Source organism: Channa argus, chromosome 7 (genome assembly GCF_033026475.1).
Source record: "Channa argus isolate prfri chromosome 7, Channa argus male v1.0, whole genome shotgun sequence".
Lineage (NCBI taxonomy): Eukaryota > Metazoa > Chordata > Actinopteri > Anabantiformes > Channidae > Channa > Channa argus.
The window spans coordinates 26,671,569-26,695,851 of NC_090203.1; the positions used below are offsets into that span (position 1 = coordinate 26,671,569).

At 40.0% G+C, this 24,283-nt stretch overlaps 2 protein-coding genes across 5 annotated transcripts; one reads left to right on the plus strand and one right to left on the minus strand.

The window, feature by feature from the left end:
* Nucleotides 1–314: 314 nt before the first annotated feature.
* Nucleotides 315–13,107, plus strand: cnot10 (CCR4-NOT transcription complex, subunit 10). 2 transcript variants are annotated; one of them, XM_067511041.1, is made up of 20 exons: nt 315–1,015; nt 1,099–1,151; nt 2,130–2,221; nt 2,836–2,997; nt 3,109–3,259; nt 3,848–3,987; nt 5,001–5,084; nt 5,181–5,264; nt 5,401–5,518; nt 5,690–5,839; nt 6,468–6,670; nt 7,114–7,235; nt 8,618–8,797; nt 9,532–9,612; nt 9,720–9,833; nt 9,945–10,075; nt 10,161–10,193; nt 10,296–10,423; nt 11,039–11,114; nt 12,717–13,107. In XM_067511041.1, exons 1-20 carry the CDS (start codon nt 897–899, stop codon nt 12,875–12,877), a joined length of 2,382 nt encoding a protein of 793 aa, XP_067367142.1. In that variant the 5' UTR covers nt 315–896; the 3' UTR covers nt 12,878–13,107. The 2 variants fall into 2 exon arrangements, with proteins under 2 accessions (XP_067367142.1, XP_067367143.1); XM_067511042.1 differs by having other exon boundaries at nt 316–1,015; nt 3,851–3,987.
* On the minus strand, nt 11,421–23,809 carry tcaim (T cell activation inhibitor, mitochondrial). Of its 3 annotated transcripts, none has more exons than XM_067511045.1 (11): nt 23,416–23,809; nt 22,780–22,881; nt 22,029–22,161; nt 21,506–21,656; nt 21,175–21,430; nt 19,153–19,275; nt 18,775–18,872; nt 18,538–18,629; nt 17,498–17,730; nt 16,760–16,891; nt 11,421–15,297 (listed from the first exon to the last, which is right to left on the minus strand). In XM_067511045.1, exons 2-11 carry the CDS (start codon nt 22,812–22,814, stop codon nt 15,072–15,074), a joined length of 1,479 nt encoding a protein of 492 aa, XP_067367146.1. In that variant the 5' UTR covers nt 22,815–22,881; nt 23,416–23,809; the 3' UTR covers nt 11,421–15,071. The 3 variants fall into 3 exon arrangements, with proteins under 3 accessions (XP_067367146.1, XP_067367147.1, XP_067367145.1); XM_067511046.1 differs by having other exon boundaries at nt 22,979–23,809; XM_067511044.1 differs by having other exon boundaries at nt 22,780–23,809.
* Nucleotides 23,810–24,283: the final 474 nt, after the last annotated feature.

Genomic DNA, 24,283 nt, shown 5'->3' on the forward strand with positions numbered 1-24,283 from the left:
GAATTGTGTTGAGCTATTTCAATTGTTTTTGTCTGATTTGTTCATTTCATTCACCTGAAAGTTTGTACGTTTCGCCAAATCGCCGAAATTCCTATGTGGGTTGAATCATTTTTATGCAACTGCAATTAAAGTAATGCATGATATGCTATACAGACTTCAGAAATTGAACACTGCAGTTACATTTATGTGAGTTCTAGCTCACAGGAGAATTCAAGGAAATTGCAAATATTTAGCTCTTTAGCAAAATATTTGCAATTACGCAAGAAGATGCCATGAAAGTTTTCCATAAAAAAGCAGAAGCAAAAGCAATAATAACAAGCCTATCAAAATTACTAGTAAGTGGCAGCATGACTAGGACAATAGGAAAAACGGGTCCAGGTCTCTACACTGTTCAGAAGGAAGTGGCAAATATGAAAATAATGTTAAGACAAATATAGGGAAAATATAGCTTAGAACATGCATGACCAAACAAGACATTACATATTAATTAAATTTTATGTCAGTGACAAAATATACATCATACAGTAGAGGGGAAATCTAAAGGGGCATATTACAAGGAGTGCAAAGAGTAGAGGAATTTAAATTTAAAAATGTACAACCAGGGATCAAAATAACTAGTAGACATCTTAAGAGACACAGGATGAATAAATAGGCTTTAATTTTAAGTTAACTAAATGTTCTGTTCTGCACTTATATAGCACTTTTCAACATATTGGTACTTAGAGCGTTTTACACTGCTTCTTATTCACCCATTTGCACTCACAGTCACACACTCTCACACACACCGATGGGGGAGCTGCTATGCAACTGGCTCAAAGATCATCAACACTTTAGGTTGCGGACACTGTTGCCAACACACCATCACAGTAGGTGGCGGTAATGCACCTCTGCATTGGATGCCCTGCGCTATTAATAGAGAAGAAGAAGAATTCGACAACCAGCAAAGAAGAATCTGTTTAGACCGGAGCCGACAGATTTTGGCAAAGCTAGCGTTTTTCTGCAGGCTGAAAATTAAGTAACGTTATTCATTTCTAATTCCAACGTTTTCTCCACTGGGCACAAACATCTACTGTAATTTTATCCTCATTGCGGATATAGGATTTTCGACTGTAGCGTAACGGGAAAGGCTGCAAGAATGGCAGAAAGTACAGGTGAGTGTGTCAGCTAACGCTAGCTGAGCAGCTATTCACGGCGCTAGCTTTAATTCATGTATCAGTGCTGTTGTGGCTTTTTTGGATTATTAACGCTTATGTAACATGATATGCTCATTGGGTGTTACTTTGCGCTGTAGCTGGATCATCAGTGACACAGTCACAACCTCTGTCCCAGTCACCGTTAGCATCGCCGAGATGCGTTGCCTGTACACACGTTAGGAAACGTCGCTCAGAAATGTCGCATTATAGCGTCTCCTCATTAGTCACACATCAATGACCTAAACATGCATCATAACCTAACGTTATGCGCGTCTTTTCGTTAATTTGGAGAGTATATTGTCCACCAGCAGATTGTATAACGTTAACGTCTTCAAAACGTTAACGTTAGCAGGTGAATCAGTTCCCCAGCTGGGATGTTCACATTACGCAATAATCGTTTATGGATTAAATCCACGCGGAATTGACGATTTGTCTCCAAGGTTTCATTAAGTTTGCTACGATGTGATATTAAGAACCCTTTATATCCATACGGTGATAAAATGTCAGCTTTTTGTCAGAAGATCTCACATTCACAGCCGCAGTTAGTAGCCACTTTATTAGGTACATCTGATGGTTTGTGTGCTAACAAGACATTGCATTTAAAAACATGCAGACATAGTTAAGAGGTTCAGTTATGGGTTAGAGCAGCATCAGAATGGGGTTAAAATGTGATTTCAGTGACTTTGAGCATGGAATGGTCCATTAGAGTATTTCACAAACTGCTGATACATGATCTTCATACACGGTATTCTCACTTAGGTAGAATGGTGCCATTAAGAAAACATCAAACGACTAACTAACCAGCATGGAAACGGTAAAGGCCGAGCTAATCAAGTTGACACTGAGTGTAGCTTCAGGACCCTTTGGAGCCACTGCACTGCTGTCACTTTTAACCTTGGTTGAAAACCTCTTTGTTTTTTGTTTTTTTATGTTCAGAGCAAAATGAAGCAAAGCACGAAAGCTCATCATCCCCTGGAATGACTGACCAAGAGAAAGAAATGGCCGCCAATGCTTATGAAACTTTTTTGGTAAATGATTTCCATTCCTGACATACACTGTCCAGAATCTGGCTGTCTCTTGCAGTAATAAGCAAGTTCTAGCAGTTCAGTTTGCAATGGAAAGTTCTGTGTGACTGCTGTTTGTTGCTGTGGTTTAGATTTTTTGATGGGCTTTGAGAAGAGACATAACAGATAGAAATTTTGAATAACACCAGACCAGTCTGTTAAAACCACATGTACCACAGTTAGCTTCTCACGCTAACGTGTTATTACGGGGTGTGGGATGACCATGAGGCATCGGTCTTTTGCAGAGTAGTTTCAGACTATGTAGAATAAACCATAAAGTTGTTTTCACTGTCAAGCCCAGAACAATTAAACACATCTGTGTTGGATTCACTGACCTGGGGCCCATTTTTAAAAAAGATCTAAAATTATGTAGTTTGCTTGAATGACAGCCTCATGTTTCACATATTTTATTTTTTTTTTCACTCACAAATTGTTAATTTCTTTGTAAGTACTTCAGGGGTCCCCCATGCTAATATATGAGAGTTTGTTCTGAGTAGTGAATCTCTATGTGGAAAGAAATTCTTGTTGAAGTCCACATGTTACAAATTTGGTAAAACAAGTCCTTGCATTCCTTGCAGGTTGGGAAATACGACGAATCACTCAAACACCTTGAAGCCCTACAAGAGCTCAACAAAGAGGACTATAAGATCGCCATGAATAAAGCTGTCGTAGAGTTTTATAAAAGTGGTCAAACTACCACAGGGACTCTGAAGCAGACCCTAATAGCAATGAAGAATCAGGTAACTGCTGAAACTGCTGTCCTCATGCTTTCAGTTCATGTGGAATTAGTTTTCAGTAAAATAGACAACACTTGATGGTGTCACGATTTCATCAAACAACCTGTCTTTCAGATTCATACGTCAGCAGAGGATGTTGATGGGTTGGATGATGTTGAAAACAGTTTGCTGTACTACAATCAAGCCATCATCCATTATCATATGCGACAGTACTCTGAAGCCATCTCCATAGGAGAGAAGCTCTACCAGTTTCTAGAACCATTTGGTATGTTGTGGTTCTTTAAATAGACTTACTACCGAGGTTTTGATGGTAACTAATGAGATGATCAACAACCAGCTGAACTATTATTAAATTTCACCACCTGCACTTGTTACAGTGTTGACTTCTATTTAAATATTGTATCAAAGAGAAATAATTTACCACTTCTTAACATATATGAATATCTTTAGAGATTTTTAATTTGTGGCATAGACAAGATGATCATTTGAAATAGCCAAATAATATTATTATTATTATTATTATTATTATTATTATTATTATTATTATTATTATTATTATTATTTACCAAGCCAGTATGAAAATTGCAAAAGCTAAAATTTTCAAGTCTTTGTCCAAAATGTTTAAAGCTAAACTGTGTAAAGTAACAGGGATCTAGAGAATGGGCCATAATTTTAAGAAAGGCTAGAACTAGCTGATAGAGTGGGGGGGGCGATCTGACCTGTCTTGACCAAATGTACAAGGTTAAAAGCCACAAAACTCCAGTTAGTCATGTTACTTGATGAAGGTGATATTCAATATACTTCATATGTAAACTTTTAGTTTCCCATGCATTCATTGTATTATTTGTCCTAGAAGAGAAGTTTGCTCAGGCTGTGTGCTTTCTGCTGGTGGATTTGTACTTACTCACCTTCCAGCCAGAGAAGGCCCTCCATCTGCTTGCTGTCCTGGATAAACTCTCTGTACAAGGGAGCAACAAGAACGGCAAAGGAGAGGTAACGCATTGCACTACAAACATTTATTTTTTTTAAATTATCTGCTGTTAGGGTCCAGTTTAATCATCTGGCTTATCGTGGTGCTGGACTTCACTAATCAAGAGAAACTGTTAGTTTGGTTTATACTGCCTGTAAAGGGAGGGAGACACAGGACAATCAGTGACGTCACAACGTTGGTTTACTATCAGCTCGGTATCACAGGCTTTACAAAGACTGGACAGTTCACACTTGGAGTGTTTCCACCAGCTTGCTCTTATTTTTATTTGACAGTAAGGAAGGAGCACATACCTGAAAACTGGGAAAACACTGCAGGCAATAACTGAACAACTGGTAGTCTGACAGTCGCCAAACCTCTAAATCCTGTAAGAAGGTAATTCTTGCAGACAGGTTTGCAGCCCTGATATGCTGAGCAGTATGTGTTAACGGAGAGTGGTAAACGATATAGACTTTAAATCCTGCACCAGGGAACTGGAGTCGAATTAGGTTTAAGTGAAGCTCACTTCAGACCTCAACTTTATTGTATCTGTCTACCCAGTTGGGGAATCATCAGTTTTTGATGTCGGCTGACTGTCGGCACCAACTCATCCAGTCTGCAACATACCTTGTCTAACTTGGTCCAATCAGTGTGTCACTTTAAATTGCTACTGTTTCCTCTGGCAAGACTTCTACCTCCACACTAATGTGGTAGAAGTGAATGAAATGCATTGAGTACATGACGATTACCTTAAAAAAAGTTTGTTAAAGTGTGGTGTGTAGTTTCTGCTAAATGACTCATTGTAATTGTAATGTTGGCAACTGTGGATACTCACAAAACACATTGGAATTAAACCCACAATGTCCTCAGAGAAAACTGAGTATCTGAGTGGTACAATTTACTATATCTAGGAGGAATTTTGGTGTAGTTTGTCCAAAGCCATTAAGTGACAATATTCTGTTAAGAAGCACGTAAAATCGAATTAAGTTGATTTCAAGTTTGGATTTTGTTATTGTTTGAATTCTGTGCTTGATTCCAGAGCAACAGTTCAAACAAAGAGGGAGTTAACCAGAAGGCGGAGTTCACAGCTATGATTGAAGCAGCCAAATCAAAGATGCACCAGGCAAGAGCTGTGCTACGTGATTATAACATTATAATATGCATTTTAACTTTCTGTTTGACTCTCCTTCCTTTTGATATGAATTTGTTTCTTTTATAGTACAAAGTGAGAGCTTACATACAGATGAAATCCTCCAAGGCCTGTAAGAGAGAAATCAAATCAGTGATGAACACAGCGGGGAACGTGAGTCTCAGCCCTACATCATCACTGTTTCAACAGTCAAGAGAAAGGGAGATAATGTATAAGCTATGCATGCAGACCCTGTCCTGGTTCTGTCTCTGACCTGGTTCCTGCTGCTTTTATTTTTTTCACCCACCAGTCTGCACCCTCACTGTTCCTCAAGAGTAATTTTGAGTACCTGAGAGGAAACTACAGGAAAGCGGTAAAGCTGCTGAACAGCTCCAACATTGCAGAGCATCCTGGACCCATTAAGACAGGTGATGTGTGCCTGGTGTCAAAAGCCTTATAGCTAGACTTACTTTGACTCACCCTGGGTCACGGTAAACCTGTTCATGTGTAATTGTTAAGCTACATTGACACTGCCTTGGAGATGTAATTATCTGTAGCAGTGACATTTGATCATTTGTGTCATGACTTGTCCCATTCAGGTGAATGTGTTCGATGCATGTTCTGGAACAATCTGGGCTGCATTCACTTTGCAATGGGGAAACATAACCTAGGCATTTTCTACTTCAAGAAGGCACTGCAAGAGAATGACCACACCTGTGCACAGCTGGGAGACGGCAGCAATGGGCAATGTAGGTGATTCCATGCCTCGAACAGTACATTATCAAGAACTCATCTCCTGTAAGCTTGTGTGTAGATTTGAGAAGATCTGTGGATTGATGCAACCCCGGGCTTCATGAATTAGCTCTGTACCAGAGCCACAGCCACTCCGGTGGATTCCAACGTGATACAGCTTCACAGCAAATAGCTAAAGACACATTTTAACCTACAACTGCAGCATAAACCTCAAAATGTTTTGCTGTTTCTCTACATATCATCTACTTATGCTGTGAGAAGCACAAATTAAATTCCATTCACGTCTATACGGTTGAGTGTACACTGAAAAGGGACAGAAAAAAATCAAAGCTCTGCTAGGGCCATCAACAGGGAGCAGTCAGAAACTGTCTGTGAAGTCACGTTTAAATGGTCATGGTTACAAAGAACTACAGTTCCTTTTTTCCCGTCTTTTGGTATAATTGAATTTACAACTACATTATTTAATTTCTGCATTTTTGTTTTTTTTTAAGTTTCTTCAAATGTTGAGACTCCCTTAACTTCACATTTGTACTAATTCAGTTTTAGCTAAGCCTATTAGGAAAAATATATCGGTTTAAGTCCTCAGTAGTAAAACTCCCCTTTGTTGTTATTTTTGTTTTTCAGCTAAGAAGTTCACAGGCATCCCCATGTGTGCTCTACTAGCCAACAAGCGTTATGAGCTGTTGTATAACTGTGGTATTCAGCTGCTGCACATCGGCAGGCCTCTGGCAGCGTTTGAGTGTTTGATGGAAGCAGTGCAAGTTTACCACTCCAATCCTCGACTATGGTTACGGCTCGCAGAGTGCTGCATCTCTGCTAACAAAGGGGTATGAGAATTATCTTGATTTCAGACTTAGCTTTGTTTGCTTTATCTACTTTCGCTTGGACTTTTTGTATATGTTCTGCACTTATATAGCACTTTTCTAGCTATTAGCACTCAAAGCGCTTTACACTGCTTCTTATTCACCCATTTGCACTCACAATCACACACACACTCACACACACTCATACATCGATGAGGGAGCTGCTATGCAGCTGGCCAACACTCACCGGGAGCATCTAAGTTGGGGTTCAGTGTCTTGCTCAAGGACATTGTGAACAGAGGAGCTGGGGATTGAACCAACAACTGTGTGATTGGTGGATGCTTTACCTTCCTGTACCACAGTCACTGCATTTTGCACATTTTTTGTTTTTCTCAGTAAAGATGTTAAGTGTAAAGATGACTAGAAAGACCCATAACTTTTACATGTTCTTATTTTCATGTTTTCAGGGCTCAGAGCAGGAGAGCAAAGGCTTGCCTTGTAAAAAAGGTATAGTGCAGTCTATTGTCGGGCAGGGCTACCATCGCAAGATTGTCCTGGCATCCCAGTCGACCCAGAACCCTATCTACAGGTCAAGTATTCAGAGAGTTAAAATCCGGCCTTGTCCTATTAGTTTCTGTAAAGTAACAAAGTTCATAGCGTATGACAATGTCCCCTATGGTGCCTTGCAAATGATAAATGGTTTTCCAAATTATTTCCAAATATCTGAAAAGTGCGGCATGTATTCATCCCCCTTTACTCTGATACCACTAACTAAAATTCGAACCAATTGTCTTCAGAAGTCACCTCCTTAAAAAATATGAGTCCACTTGTGTGTAATTTAATCTCAGTATAAATACAGCTGTTTTGTGAGAGAACATTAGTGAAACAAACAGCATCATGAAGCTAAAGGAACACACCAGACAGGTCAGGGATAAAGTTTTGCCGAAGTTTAAAGCAGGATTAGATTATAAAAAAAATAACCCAAGCTTTGAACATCTCACTGAGCACTGTCCAATCCATCATCTGTGTGTCTGGCAGTACTGCAAACCTACCAAGACATGGCTGTCTACCTAAACTGACAGGCTGGACAAGGAGAGCATTAATCAGGGAAGCAGCCAAGAGGCCCATGGTAACTCTGGAGGAGCTGCAGAGATGGGAGAATCTGTCCACAGGACAACTATTAGTCATGGACTCCACAAATCCGGCCTTTATGGAAGAGTGACAAGAACAAAGTCATAAGAAGCCCATTTTGGTCGCAGCATCATGTTGTGGGGGTGCTTTTCTTACAGGGAAAGGGAAACTGGTCAGAGTTGATGGGAAAGGGATGGAGCCAAATACAGGGCGATCTTAGAAGAAAACCTGTCAGAGTCTGTAAAAGACTTGAGACTGGGGAGGAGGACGATGCAACAGGCCGATGACCCTAAACCTACAGCCAGAGCTACAATGGAATGGTTGAATAGTCATGTATTAAAATGGCCCAAAGTTCAGACCTAAATCCAACTGAGAATCTTTGGCAAGACTTGAAAGTTGCTGTTCACAGACGCTCTCTATCCAAACTGACTGAGCTATTGCAAAGAATAATGTGCGAAAGTTTCATTCAAAGTTTCAAAGTTACACTAGATGTGTAAAGCTGATAGAGACATACTCCAAAAGACTTGCAGCTGTAATTGCAACAAACGACTCAAGGGGGCTGAATACAAATGCACTTCTCAGATTTTCTTTAAAAAAAAAAAAAAAAAAAAACGTTTGAAAAAGATTTTTCATTTTCCTGTCTATAACATAAAATCTCAATAATTTATATTTACATTTGTGGTTGTAATGTGACAAAATGTGTAAAATTTCAAGCACTCTATTGACATTATCTATTACCATATTATGAAATCTTATGTGTGCTGTCTTATTGGCATTTATTATGTCCAGTATTGATCTGACTATCGTATTTTAAAACTGTGTGTGTGTGTGTGTGTACAGTGAGGGCCAGTCAGCAGCTATCCCAGTAGCCAGTATGGAGTTTGCAGCAATCTGCCTCAGGAACGCTCTGCTGCTGCTGCCTGAACACCAGCACCAGGACACGAAGACAGAGAATGGCTCCAAGAGCTCCAGCCAGTCGGGAAGCACTGAGAGCGGCAGTGAGAATAGCGATGCCTGCAGGTAAACAACCATAGGTGCATGCTGCTCTTTCTTGTATAGCTATAGTGCCACCAAACTATTGCCAACTAAACTAATAATTAACCACTACACTAATTGTTTAAATAACAGGTTTCAAACTTCAGGCCTTGAGGGCCACATTCCTGCTTGTTTTCCAACTATCTCAGCACAACCCTCATCTTCCAGCTTCTGATTGACTAAACACACCTGATCCAGGTAATCAGCAGTGGGTCCTGCAGGGGTAGTTGGAAAACAAGTTTGGTTGCAGCCCTTGAGGCCCGGAGTTTGACACCCCTCATGTTTTGTTTGTTATGAACACAGAGCTTCTACTGTCACCTGGAAATGGTTTGACATATCAAATTCGAATAAACATTTATCAATTACACACTGAAGAAATTCATAAGATGGGAAACATAACAGTTAGTTCCACACATTTAGGATTTAGGCACCATCAAACTCCATCAATACAATCATGGCAGCAACAAACTCCTTCAGTTTGGGAGGGTTTTCTTTGTCAGTGTTAATGAAAACAAATTTTATTCCTATAGTCTCCACTTTCCCTTAAGTTTTAGAAGCTACAGAGACACCTACTGTAGCCCACTGAGAGAGAGACACTTCATCATCTGATCAAGTCATCACCTGAATTAAATGCATTGTAACTTATTGTTGACTAGTTACGTTTAACGGTTTCAGCAGTGTTGGAGGTGTGTTCAGATAAATGTGGTTGTGTTTTGCAGTGGAAAAGGTCAAGAAGCTGATAAGTTCTTGTCTGCAGCTCCATCATCTCCTCTCAGAAAGCAGGAGGTAGAAATTCTCAGGTAATGGAGCTTCTCCTCTCAGGCTTTTCTCTTAACACAGTTCTGTCATTGTTCAGGAAAAATTAAGAACCTGCAGAGGAATCTGTAATTTCCCGTTCGATTTGCAGGTGCTCCATCCTGGCCTGCAGTGCCTTTGTGGCGTTAGCACTGGGAGACAACCTGATGGCTCTGAACCACGCTGAAAAATTGCTCCATCAAACTAAGGTGTCTGGATCCCTCAAGTAAGTGCTGGGTCTGTTGGTCACATCCAGCTGCTCTAATCAGCAGTGTGTCTGCTTTGCATCACTCAATCTGGTTTTGTCTTCCTCCCCCCCTCTCTACTGTGTGTTAAGGTTCCTGGGTCACCTCTATGCTGCAGAAGCCCTCATCTCATTGGACAGGATCTCTGATGCCATTACTCACCTCAACCCAGAGAATGTGTGCGACGTGTCGATGGGAGTGTTGACCAGCGAGCAGGACCAAGGTTGCTTTGTTTTACACATTAGTCACTAAAACACAAGATTTTGTATTATTTTTTTTTTATTGTTTGGTTTGATTTTTTTCGTCAGGGTCTGACAAAGGAGATGAGCCTGTCGAGTCTTGTGAGTCTTATTTGGTTAAATATATTTGGTTATATATATGTATGAAAAGCATTATTACAGTTATTAAAATAATTGTATATTTTTTATTTTGTGTGTGTGCAGCAGGGAAGCAGACTCCTCTGTGTTATCCCAGCAGTGTGACATCAGCAAGGGCCATGATGCTCTTCAACCTGGGCAGCGCCTACTGCTTGAGGAGCGAATATGACAAGGCCCGCAAGTGCCTGCATCAGGTAACCATGGCAATGGTTTCATGTCTTCAGTAGGTCCATGAATGTCTGAAGCTTTGTGTCTCAAATTCTCATGTGTTGTTCTGACAAATAAAACATGGTGCTGACCAGAATTTTATAAATGGAGCAACTTCACTGACATGAAAAAAAAAAAGCAGGGAAAAAGACAAATTTAGGATGAGATTCTGATTGGAGCGTCTTTGACAACATAGACTGTAGAGTCTTTAAAAGATTATGGAGGTGAAATTACCACAGTATTGCTTTTTTTTTTATGGTTAACTTCTAGTTAGTGTAGGTCTTCCTCAGTTGTCATGGATGTCAGTAGGAAGTATTAAATATGACAATGACTCTTAGCAACTGGATCTTCAGACTTTAGCAAAGCAGAGTTTGCAGTCTCCTTTACTTTTGTCATTGTCACATAGCCTAAAACAATGCACACAAACCATTGTTCTGCTGCCTTGTGCCTGATCAACCAGCATGAGGTATCAGTGTGTGGTATCTTAGAAGTTTTCCATCTTCTACAGTATTGTAGAAATCGTTGTTAGACTCTTGGAATCATTTCACAGTTAGCACTTCATTTAGAACTTTCCTAGTTGTGATCTCTGTTGTTTTCACTAGGCTGCATCCATGGTGAACACCAAGGAGATTCCACCTGAAGCTATCCTGCTGGGAGTCTACTTGGAGCTACAGAATGGTCAGATTTTCAGTCACACACTCTTTGTAACATCTTTGAGTCAGTTTGACCTTTTTCCGCACTGGTGATTTGATGCCGTTCTCACACCTGAGTTGCCAAAATACATAAGCAGATTTTAATTAATTCATATCGATTGCATGACTGTCATTCTGTAACTAATTGATAATTACCTACAGAAAAAAAAAACAATTTTGTGGGCTCTCTGCATTTGCTGTCTTTACATAACCAAAGGCATAATGACATGCAAAGTTTAAGGTCCACTGGTAAATAATCTTTTTTCCTTTTTAAGGAATATTAGAAATATCATTCAATAAAATTCAACTTTATTTTTTAGCACCAATTCAAAACAGTCATCTCAAGGCACTTTACATAATAGTCAAGACCCTAAAGATACACAGAGAAACCCAACAAATCCACCTTCAGCAGCCCTAGGCAATCGGACAAGATGTTTCTTCTAATGTTCATGCAGTGTACAGGGATTTCTGCCTTGCTCTCATAGCAGGCTAAAGATCTCCACACAGATTGTCATTTGTGCATAGGTCAGTATGAGCACTTGTGGGGTTTTCTTTTAAAAAAGGTTTTAGCTTCACTTTATTGATGGATTTGGAAGTGCTGGGTCTCTTATGTCTTAATATGTTGCAGAAGCTTCTTTCTTGACTGACTGCAGCATGTTTGCAGATGACAGAATCTGCTGATAGTGGAATGGATTCTTTCTTCTACCAGGTTTTAACTGGCTGCCACACTTCCTAAAAACATATCATCACCCCAGATTCCTATTTTCCGCAAACACAAATTTGGATATTCTTAACTCTCTGGTTTATCCAGATGTTGTTATGGAGACTTCAGGTTGACTTCTGTGATGACGTCTCAGGGATGTTGAACTTGTTTGGTCATCAGTGCTTCATAGTGAACAGTTGACCACAACTGTGTTATCTACACCTCCCTGCAGCTCCTCTGCAGTCATTCAGAGGTTCATCTTTTCTATCCTGTTGAGCAGGTGTGCAATCAGTTGAGTTTGCGTTTTCTTGGTTTTCATTACTGTGTGTTTAAATGCCACATTTCCTAAGATGATATTTCAGAGTGGAAATTTTAAACTGTAAGGACATCATAATATTTTAATAGCCCCCCTGCTTTGTAAGTGTTTGATGATCTGAATGAGCCAAACGTGAATTACTGGGTTCAGATAAACAGTCAAAATTTCTATTCTTTTCAAATTTCAAAAATTGAAATGAAATAGTCTGGAAATGTTGTGTCAATCACCTTAGACTTTTACTTGATTGAGGCAAAATGCCCCAAAATGAGTAGGAACTGAAGACCTGGCAGATCACCAGGGAAGGGAAGTGGCATGTGGTGGAGGTCTTTGGGTTCTAGATTTTAGTTTATTTTTTTTAGACAATTTATTATTAGTTTGTGAAAATAGTTGACTTTTTTAGAGCTAAAATGTTGTCACTGCTCATCTGCATAAAATATATATAAAAGATCACTTGCAGATTGCCAAACACCTTTTTGTTATATGACAAACATGATTTGGCCTTCAGCCGTCATCAGTGTCATTATGAGGTGATGAAATCGGAAGATAATCCCCCCCCTCTGTGTCCTCAGGAAACACCCAGCTGGCCCTGCAGATCATCAAACGGAACCAGTTGCTGCCCACATCGGTCCAGAGGGTGTCTCCAGACTCCCGCAAGAAGCCTGTCCAGCCCTTTCAGTCTGTCCAGCCCATCCAGCTGCCCTCATCCTTTACACAAGTTCAGCGCAAATGAGCCTCCACAACCCCCCCCGATTCCCCCACACCACACACCTTTGGTATTTATAAAGCTGCTTCCTCTTAGCTTCAGGAGCTGGTTGAAATGCAGGTGTGGCTGCTGACTGAGAGAATGAAATTCAGCTGCAGCGGTGTCCATGAACTGAGACCAGCTGACTTTTTATTTCCATTTGACGGAGTAATCTGTGTTGTCTGAACAATAAGAATAAATTTTATTTACTATAATCATATGATTCTAATTAATTCTAATCTAATTAATACCTACAGTTTTATCTGCAAGTTGGGTGGTGTGTAATAGCCTCAGTGGGTTTATATGTTTGAGGGTATAATAATGAGGGGGGGTGGAATTATTTGAATTTTTAAGTACATAGGCCTCCCCACTGTGAGCATTAGGACAGATATAGAGCTTTTTTTTAATAGAGCTGAATTTCACTCAGTTACTGAGACTTTGGTATGAATCAGAATATTCAATGATCCATCAATCCACAATGCAGTGCTTCTTCTTATTTATTGATAATTTATTGATATAGTGAAGTCTGAGATGAGCATTTTTAATTTGAGGTGTTTTTTTTTTAAACAGCAACTTTACAGTTTAAAAGTAATGCTGTGTCCATATTCACTCCCTGTTTACTACATGCACTGAACAGTGACCCTAAAAAAATTGCTTAATCAAGATAACATTGTACATGTTATATACACTGATAACAATCCCATAATGCATTGCATTACTGTATGAGTCTTGCATATTACTGTGTATATGCAAAACTACAGATGTGCAACTCAATAGCTGGCAGTGGTTTTAAAATGAGAACTGCTAAAAACTGAATTAACTGAGAATTTCTTATACGGGTGGGAAGTAAATGGGAAATGTTGGAGACAGTCACAAGATGTGTAACAGTTAGTGCTCAAAAATACTGAGTCACTTTAGGAGAATGGGTCCATAACCAAAGCCATATAAGCTCTGGATTTAGACGACAATATCTGAAACTTCCAAAAGCACATAACCACAGGCTGGATCATAGTTAGCCCTTGCTTCTCGGTGCAGGTCATACATACACTATATTGCCAAAAGTATTCGCTCACCATCCAAACAAATGTATTCAGGTGCACAAAGCAAGGTCCATAAAGACATGGATGAGTGAGTTTGGTGTGGAAGAACTTCACTGGCCTGCACAGAGTCCTGACCTCAACCCGATAGAAACCTTTGGGATGAATTAGAGAGAAGGCTGCAAGCACTGTGTATTATGTATTTCATAAACACACTTCCCAGAAGAGTTGAAGCTGTTATAGCTGCAAAGGGCCGACATCATATTAAACCCTATGGATTAAAAATGGGATGTCACTAGTTCATATGGGTCTGAAGGCAGGTGAGCAAATACTTTTGGCAATATAGTGAAAAAAAAAAAACTTGCCACACTAGTTATTAATGCTGCATTACTGGTGAACTGAGTTTTCCCACAGTCATATACAAACATTCACAGCCGTTATAGTCATACGTATATGGAAATTTTAAACTTCTATCAGCATTTAATGGTACTATAATACTGACGCTGTGTAAATATAACTTTGTCAAACAGCAGTTCCATGCAGTGGCAGTGATCAGTGAAAGTTACTGAATTTGATGCTGCTGCAGTTTACAGTAGTTCAGATTATGCTTTTAACAGAACCATTCATGTGGATGATGTACATTTCACACAGCAACAGTAACTACTGACTTTGTCAAACCATGTGTATGACACGGCTTTAACCCATTAAGCTTCAGTCATAGTGCACATCCTCTTACACTAGTTCCAAATTTGTGTGGTGTCTGATTGTTGCAATGCCCCAATTCTTCCATCAGTTACCACAGATGATCTAAAGAATATTTGGCTTTCGGACCTTTCTTGAAAAAAAATTCTACAGCTTTTTTGAATGTCTAATGCTTTTACCACTTTTGGGACCGAGTAGATGCCCCCAGGAGAACTTTGCACTACCAGGCTAGAAAATGTTTGTCCCTTTCGTTTTCCATTTGACTTTTCCAGCGAAAGGATAAAGTGCTTCTTATTGGAAACTCGATTTTTTCTTTTCCCCTTCAAAGTTTTCCACTAACAGACAGAAAATCTGTTGTGACCTGACAAGTGATCTTCTTATAAAGGTCTACTTGAACAAGATAAACATCTAAAAATACCGAATGAAAACCATGTCCTTCTAGCTCAGCTTTTCCAGTCCCAGGGGAGACACAGGTCCCCATCTTGCATGACTGAGTAGAAGTGAGAGACACAGATAGAGAGACCCTGCATGAGAGGGGAGGGCTCCTCCACCAGCCTTTTACAGCACAGGATCATCTGAGTGGAGCTGACACTGGGTTCTTTGGACAGACTCCTCAGGGACAGACTATGGAGACACAAGTTCACTAGAGCCTCCTCCTCCACCTGCAGCCTGGACACACAAATGGTTATTGGTGACAAAAGCTGATGAACCAGTATGAAGCCCAGTGACGTTATGGAACAAACATAACAAGCAACCAGGGACAAACTGTCAGCAGTGATCATCGAAAAGTATGTTGATCGCAAAAAGTCTTTTTGCATTCTCTCCTTTTTTTGTTCATTAAAATGTGTCTCCCATCTCAGCTGCTAAACGGCTTCAGTGGTGTCAAAAGTGTCTTTGTGGCCTCCCTACAAGTCTTCACCTCGCACAGTTTTTAGGGACGGCCTGTTCTAGGCAGATTGATACTTGTGCCACGTTGCTATCATTTAACTTTACTCTAAAACATATGTAATGACCAGAAAATGTTCCTTTAAAAGTCCCTTGAACCTCTGCTTTTCAATCTTTTTATAAAGTTGATTGGAGGGTTATTTTGTCTAAACTTCCCAGATAATGGTGATTTCGATGTATCAAATTTTGTGACTTCTGAAAGTGATTCATGTGAATAACCTTCAAAAGGGTGATAACTTTAATTAATTACGTACAGTTTTATAATTTTATTTAAATGACATTACTTTGCCACCTTCCATCCCTGATGCCTCAAATGATAACAAAGAATTTTGACCCAAAGCCAGCTGCTGATCAGCATCATAAATTAAAGCAGGGAGAATAAAGTACGGCTACTTCATTATCTAGCATGATTGACAGAGAGATAATTGATGACATCAGTTTGTATGAAGCCATATACAGGCTGGGAAGCAACACCCATGCTTATTATGATGAAGGTTAAATCATGTGAAATCTTTTTCAACCATGTAGAATTGTGTGCTCAGTGCTGTCAATGGAGGCCCATAGAAATATTTCAACAATGCAACAGACACACAAAGCCGACACGAAAGCACAAGTGGTGACAAAGACCACTGACTGCTTGGACCACTTGTAACCACTAGTGCTAATATTATTTGCCTGGGCAAACAAGTGGCAGTTGAATAAACTGCAAAAGAGTCTCTCTTTCCAATGGACCAGCTCCAATCCAGTGCTGAAAGATGCTGACGGAAGTTAGACTGCTGCCAATGACAACAAAAAGTAGGCTCACTGATTGTGTCATGGCTCAAACAGTGTTCTTAGCCAGCAGGGACAGCAGGGACAGCAGGGACAGCAGGGACAGCAGGGACAGCACTGAGCACCTGATCATTAAGTTCATATTCAGGCTTGGTTCATGCTACAGTACAGACATACTTCTACACTGTATATGGCATCATCTGCAGACTTGGTGCACACATGCATTAAAAGACATGATGGTAACATCACAATAGCAAGAAGAACGGGTTTCTTTATTTGTTGATCAAGTAAATACAAGAAATAGTCAAAAAAAGGGAAAGAGGTGTATACTACACGTACTGTCAGAATCCTTGCAGAGCATACGGCACAATCTAAGCAGTTACTGGGCTAAAATAGATTAATTCACATCACTCACTGGTTTTTGCGTTGTGTGCGTCGTCTAGCCTCTATGGCATTGCTCTGTAGGAAAACCTGCAACTTGGGATGATCACAGTTGATGGGAATAATGAAGTGTCCCATCTCATGAAGACTGGGGTCACAGCGGTCACTATATTAGATGCAAACAATAGGTTACGTCTTACAGTATGTATAATGCAAAGAGTCACATTAAAGATCACATTAAAATAATAGTTCAATTATTGGTATATTTTTTCCTATTATTTGTGTCAGATGTCTTCAATCGTGTAATCAGTCAGCCAGTCAGCCTAAATGGAGAAAAGTTATCACTCTGGGTATCATGTGCACCTGGTGAAAATACAGCAGAAAAAGTAAAGGGGAAAGTGACGACCTCTGAGGGCAAAGTACAAACATTAAGGAAACCTGCTGCAAACCAGAAAACACAAATATAGCAGCACAGCCCGAAAGAAAAAACATATTGGAAGAATGTTTGACTTTTGTAGGTGCTTTTCTCTGTTCTGCATTTCTGTGTTGTGATGCATCTCCTTTGTGTTTGGGCTTTGTTGCTAGGGGCCTGTGTATTTAAGAGATAACTTTGGGCAAAGAAAAGCCCAGAGTCCCCCAAAATGTGTCCCTATCTGTATAAGGCTGTGTGAAATGAGTTTTTCACTTGTGTTGAAAAAGACCAGTTGTATTCTTATTGACAAATTATGGATCTTTAGTTCATGGTTATCTGTATAATTTTGATGTAGCTTACCTCTCCAACAACATGGTAAGTCCCTGCAGACTCCGAGGGTGCAGGTGAAGGCGCCCAGAAATCAGGTTCTTATGGAAAGCGCTGAGGATGCTGTAGTGCTCGGTGATTGGCTGAACTGGTCCCAGCCGCTCCATTTGGATCACTTGTGTCCCACCCAGCAGGAGGCTGATCCTCTCTTTTAGCCAGTCTGTCTGCTGCTGCAAGCTGCGATAGCTTGGGAGCTGCTCAAACAGCTAAAGACACGAAAGATCATTTTACAGAAAGAATATCACATGGAGCCTGTTTTAAGGAAAACTTTGGCCATTTACTAAACAATCCGCATACAGACACTAAAACCAACAGTGAACTTCCTGACCTCACAAGTTCTTACACCAGATTAGTCAGACATACAGATCCACTAGTTGTTATGTTTATTCATTAGGGAACACTTATAATATTTGGGATATTTGACAAATAAAAAAACATAACAACAAATGGTCTGAATAGAAATAACTTTGTACATTACGATTCCCAAATGATAGACACAGCTGAACCATAGATTGTTTCTTTATTGTCAGTAACACATGCTGTGCTAGTTGTATGTACAATATAGAAGTAAGACGTCGGTCATCGCACATTTATAAGTAATTCAAGAAATAATAAAGTTACTGGAAGTCATAATATATTATTATATATTAATAAGATTTGTAGGCACAGCAGTTACAACTGTTAAGTCTGCAGCCATGGATTCAATTATTCATCTGTGCTGAAGACCCCTGTTGCTGTCCCAAAACACAGTGCAGTGGTGGTCTCGTCTGTGACACTGACAAATGACATAATCCACACTTAAGACGAGTAGATGTAATTCATTTCTGGTTCAGTGTCTGTGTGGGTCCATTATAGAAATCATTTAGAAAATGACCAAAGTTATTTTTCAATGCCCCTCTCACACCAGTTGGTTGCATATTGAGGTAGTAATCACACCTTAAATGGGCTACGTGAAGAATGACTCAGCAAAAAACAAGAAAATAGAAATAGCAGCAGTGCTGCAGCTGAATTACTTTGGTCCACTGATGATGAACATCCATGGTTCCCAGCATGACATGTCCAAAGGCATTCATCCCTGACTGGTCAGCAAACACAACAGTGTGTCCTGCACACAGGGTAAAGAACTAATGGATTCCAACTAAAAATTATTCATTAAAAATGATGCTAATTCTGTCTTTGAAGATCTTATTATGCTTAGCGTTGGCACAACTGTTGTTCTCTGAGGCTTAGCATGGGGTCAGACTCTTTACCTTGCAGGTTGATCAGGGCCTCCGGGTTCTGCTGAGACAGTCGGCTCAGACTCTGAAGCTGACAGCACCTGTGGGCCAAACCCCAGCTGCGCTGCCACCTGCACCACACGTCATCATGGTAATATGGACTACAGACAATCTCAACATTCCAACACTGAGTTTACTAATACTACCTTGATTATACTGCAATTTAAATTCTACTCTGTGTCAAGCTTGTTCCCTAACCTGAACCAGGCTGACTAATTCAGCTATTGTCTCCACTTTGAACTAAAGAGGCAGGAAGTTAGTGAACTAGTAAGAACAAGACTCTTCATGCTGTTCAAACAAGGGAACAGACATGACCACCAGGCCTAGCAATCACGTTGTGTGTGAGAATACCTGATATCAGCCAGATCAAACTTGTAACACAGCTCCTTCTTCAGTCTGCTCAGCTCTTCTCTTCGAGGCAGACTAGCGGTGTGTTTCTTTGATGCTTCAGGCTCGTTGTTTTTCAGCCACAAGCTGACAAGGACAAAGAAACAAATCCTCTTTAGCAATTTCCACAGTTGATTAAGTAATCAGAGCTGTGGATTTTTACCAATGTTGTTTTACTGTTATGTTCAAACCTTAGTATCTACTATTTTCATACTATGTGTTTCGGATAAAAACATATAATTATCTAAATTTAGCGGTTCTTAATATTAGGCAAACCTAGCGTAAGACGACCTAAAGAAGACCAACAACAAATATTTTTTTCAATGTGCCATTATTTATTTAAAGGAAATGAGGTGAAAGAAACAAAAAAGCTAGTAAGGATTATTATGTACACCCTTATTGTCTCCATAGAAGTTAGGAGGGGAAGTTGCAGCCAGGAGCTGCTAATCATCAGCAGGTCTGTATACCTGTATAAAAGCAGAGGTTTTGGCAGTTTGCTGGTCTGAAGCTTTCAGGTGTGTGTTAACACAATGCCATGAGTGAAGGACACAAGCAATGAGCTTTGAGAAGCACTTGGTGCTGCACATCAATCTGGAAAGGCTTGGAAAACCATTTCCAAACCATGTGGAGTTTGATGTACTACAGTTAGAAAGATTAAACACAAGTGGAAATCATTCAACACAGTTGTCACTCTTCCCAGAATACGATGTCCCAGCACATTCACCTTGAGATAAGAGTGTGCAATGTGCAGAGAAACACAAAAAAGAGCTGAGAGCTTAAGAGCTCCATCTCAGACCCTATAGGCCTCACTGAGTGTGTTAAATGCTAAAGTCCATGACAGCACATTATAAAGTAGACTGAACTAGTACAGATTGTTTGGAAAGGAGAAAGCCTCTTCCTTCTCAAAAGAACATGAAAGTATAATGGAGGTTCACAAAACTGCATCTGAACAAACCATTAGACTTCTGGAACAATGTCCTATGGACAGATGTCCATGATGCACAAAGTGATGTTAAGTGAAATCTAAACACATCATTTCAGAAGAAACACGTCATGGGACCTGAGCACCTTGCAGTCATTCTAGAGGCAAATGTGAAGTCATCCTTCCATCAGCTAAAGCCTTATCAGAACTGAGTCATGCAACAGCACATTGATCCAAACAGAGCAGTAAATCTACATAAGAATGGTTGATAACAAAAGAATAAAGGTTTCTGAATGGCTTGGTCAAAGTCCAGACATCAACGCAATCAAACTGTTGTGGTGGGACCTTTAGAGAGCTGTTCATAAGTGAATCTCCAAAACCTCCACGAACTGAAGCAGTGTTGTAGAGAAGAATGGGCTGCACAGCAGTGTGAAAGACTGACAAAGTCATACAGGAAATTATTACTTCCTAAGTTATTTCTGCTAAAGGTGAATCTAAAAGCTATTGACACTTAGAATTACCCACCTTTTATTCTTTTTGGCTTTATTATTGGGACACACATAATGGCTTGGTAAGAAAGATGTTAGAAAATATGTTGGTGCTGGTCTGATATATTTCACTGATACTAAGACCCACTATGATAAGAGTATTTTTATTATGTTTTTACACAAAACACTTTCAAACATGACTATGTTGAAATTGAAAGGACCAAACATCTACCCACAAATGTGTAAACATATTTTTACAGATGTATTAAAAATTAAAAAATTTTGATCATTTAAAAACTAAATTCACAACAGACTAAAATATACAAAGAGTGAACCGTTAAGACTTACACTCCCAAAACTGCTGAAATATCAACAGGTGAATGATCACAATTCTGCGGCTCAGCTCATGGGAGCTTTTTAGCCTCTTTTAGCTACTTTTTTTTCTTTTTTCTTTACTCCCAATAGCCTGATTTCCAGCAGTAAGTAGCTGTTTTGAGAATACGAGCTCTAATAAAAGCCATAATTCAGCAGCAAACAGCAGGCATAGTTACAGAGCTGAGCTCCAACGTTACTAACCTGAGTGTAGGCTCCACTCTCTTGGCTTCCTGCAGCTCCTCCTCTGGGTCTCTGAAGCCAGTGAAGGTGTAGTAGCTCTTATCCCATTTTATAGGCCTGTAGAAAGGAACCCCTGCCTTTGGTGGATTTTTAGATGTCTCTGTACCAGCTCTCAGTCCCTTCATGTGCTCCATAGGAAGGTTGCAGGACTCTAAAACATTCAGTACTGTGCTCAAGACATCGTTTGTGTGCAACGTGAAGCTCACTGGTCGGAATCCTGTCAACCAAGAGGCAGGTTTTAGAATAAAATAGCATTAAAGAATATTACGAGCAATTATAATGAAACCTTTACCAGAGTTGAGGAGGTCTGGCTGCATGTCATTGTTGTCCTTTGTGTCCCTGACATAAAACGTGAGCTTCATGGGTTGAACTGAGCGTGAGCCAGGCTTCTGCAGGTTCTCCAGATAGCCATTTAGCCTCTTTAATGAATTCTCATTCACTTCCTGTCAAACACAACATGAAATGTTTGACAGTGGAGTGAAGCTGCATCTTCCATCATACTAATAAGGTTATGTTCTGACAAGCAGAAGCCCTCCAGGAAAAATGCTGCATGTCTTAGTGAAGTTTCACATGAAGACTGTAGACACAGCATCGACCTTCTAAAGCCAAAGTATCGTGACAAGATGTTTCAGTGCCTTGCTTCCTCACACCAAAAGTTAAAAGATATATTTTTCCTTCTGCCACAGCATGTTATCAGTTTTCACATTACAACCTTGACTTAACAAAACAAAAAGGCATGTACTCAGGTTTCATTTAAATTTTGATCAATTATGACAAAATGTATTGTATATATGAGTTGACAAACAGAAACATACCCGTTCTCTGGGAAATTGACCGAAGAAGTCAGGATGAACTGCAAAATAAAATGGTCTGAGTGCATTAACAGCATCTGCGCCTGACAGCGCTCTTTGCTGGACCAAGTGTGTGGCCACATACCTCCTACAAAGCCTACAAAAACAAATATATAGAAGATAACTGTTATTAAAGTTGCATCCCATCTTAAAATAGACAACAGAAAATACTAATATAACTACATGCAGAGTCAAGGGCAGTGTAGGTCTAATTTAACATGTGAGCCAATGGGGGATCCTCCAAATGCCTTTTTGTGTCAACATTTAAAAACCCAAAGGGTTTAGTTTACATTTAAAGGAGAGTCAGCAAAGCTGAAACTGCAAACTGCAAATGTTTTATTTGATAAAAATGTATTTTTAGAAATTATCTCAAACATTATTTGATAAATGAAGATGAATACAAGACTCTAATTGAGGACTAAACATCCAGAGAGGTGAGGTTCCTCAGTCATGCCCCGTACAATACTTCAGCTGAATTCTGTTTTGCTGCTAAAAAACTATTTCATGATGCCACGTGCAGACACAGGTAGAACTTAACGTGAAATTGCGGGGATAAACTGTAAATTGTATCAGCGCTTAAATTATAATTGTTTAAATGAATTCCCATTTATTTATGCACTGTGCGTGGTAACGTATTGTCAGTCTTTGTAGTGCAGAGTTTTAGCTCCTAGAATACACCACGCACGCGCGCACACACACCTGAGCGCAGTGTTACCTTATGGAACATCGCAGGAGGGAGGTAGCAGACATGGCCGATGCAGCTGATTAACAGCTGGACATTAAATCATGGTCATGCGCAGTCAGGGCAGTAACGGTCCTGTTATTAAAGTAGATACATAGTTTTATCACAGTATCAACCAACATCTGTCCTGAGCACAGGACAGCTAACAATTATTAAAGATAACTAATAAAACCTGTCAGGTAACGAGGAAGCCATCAGATAACTAACGTGGGGTCTCTCGTCTCAACCTTACGCCTCCAAATCACCCGAGCATTAGTATGGTCTGGTTAGTTGGCGGTGGAAGACACTTCGCCAACCAGTTATTGAAAACTACTATCAAATAAGAGTTCGGCTGCCACAGTTAGGTTACTAGCGCTTAACTAAGGCCCCTCACAAGTTAGTGGTAACGTTGGTTAAAGGTTCAGCGTTGTTTGTTATGGGACTTATGCTCAAAACACAACATAGCTCCAGTTAGCTTCTCTAGCTACAACATGGGTAAACAAACGTGTGGCTACTGGGCTGTCAGCTGCCTCTGCCTGTCTCTATTAACCTCACAGCTCGAAATAAGTCACAAGCTGGTTGTAAAACTGGCCGCTGACAGCAAATAGCAAGGTGACGATCGACCCTCACCACACATGTTCAACACAGTTAGCACCACATTTTTGGATTCTTCTTCTTCTACGAATCCATTTCCGGCAGGCTGTGCTTTTAAAGTTTAGGGCTGATTTCCCTTTGTCTTTTTCGCACAAACCAGCCGTAATTTCTCGCCCCCCGCTGGACTGGAGGATGAATTGTTGATGTAGTGTCCGGTGGTCCAAAGACTATTTATTCACTCCGTTGATCGTTGGATGACAAACACTGTTATGAGCTCAAATGTGGAACGCGGAATTCAATAAATGTACAAAGTATTTCCACAGAAACCGATAAGTCAATAATCGATCAAGTCCACGAACACTTTCCACAAAAGAATTCCACAGAACACGGTAGGACATCGTCTACAGCTACACACACCCCACTGCTTTTAGCTCCAGCAGCTGTAAACAAAACATCGTTTCCCTGACAACTGGCTAAAAAGGCAGCGTCATTGATGACATCATTGGTCACTTATACACGGTCTTCTTCATTCATCTAACCTATCAAGACACAGTGACTAGAGAAAAGACAAAAGTGGAACAAATATGAAGAAACCCCTCGTTGGCCCACACAGTAGTTTGTAACCTTTTTGCAACAAAAGTGAATATGAATCTATGTTGGGCTTTTTGAGGGTAACGGTCTTGCAGCATAATCCTTTAGAGTTTCACTTCACAGATGGATATACAATATAATGATGCAGGATATTTAATTTTCCTAAAGCTTGTCCAACTCAGAACCCATAGCAAGCGATCCTGGTCCAGAGGCAGTAAAAGAATAAATAAGTATCAGAGTAATGACAGGATAATCTTATGTTGCAATTTTGTCTTCTGTATTCTCATTCCAGTGCTATTAATCTATCTTGATA

What these genes read in the sequence shown, in the direction of transcription:
- tcaim (XM_067511045.1), bottom strand. Translation starts at nt 22,814, where the DNA reads ATGTCTGCTACCTCCCTCCTGCGATGTTCCATAAG. An exon ending in TTCATCATCAGTGGACCAAA is followed by an intron (nt 17,731 to 18,537) that starts GTAATTCAGCTG and finishes TCGTGTCTTTAG; the next exon opens with CTGTTTGAGCAGCTCCCAAG. An exon ending in CTTACCATGTTGTTGGAGAG is followed by an intron (nt 16,892 to 17,497) that starts GTAAGCTACATC and finishes CATCTAATATAG; the next exon opens with TGACCGCTGTGACCCCAGTC.
- cnot10 (XM_067511041.1), top strand. Translation starts at nt 897, where the DNA reads ATGCCCTGCGCTATTAATAGAGAAGAAGAAGAATTCGACAACCAGCAA. An exon ending in AGACGGCAGCAATGGGCAAT is followed by an intron (nt 5,840 to 6,467) that starts GTAGGTGATTCC and finishes TTTGTTTTTCAG; the next exon opens with CTAAGAAGTTCACAGGCATC. An exon ending in GACCAGCGAGCAGGACCAAG is followed by an intron (nt 10,076 to 10,160) that starts GTTGCTTTGTTT and finishes TTTTTTCGTCAG; the next exon opens with GGTCTGACAAAGGAGATGAG.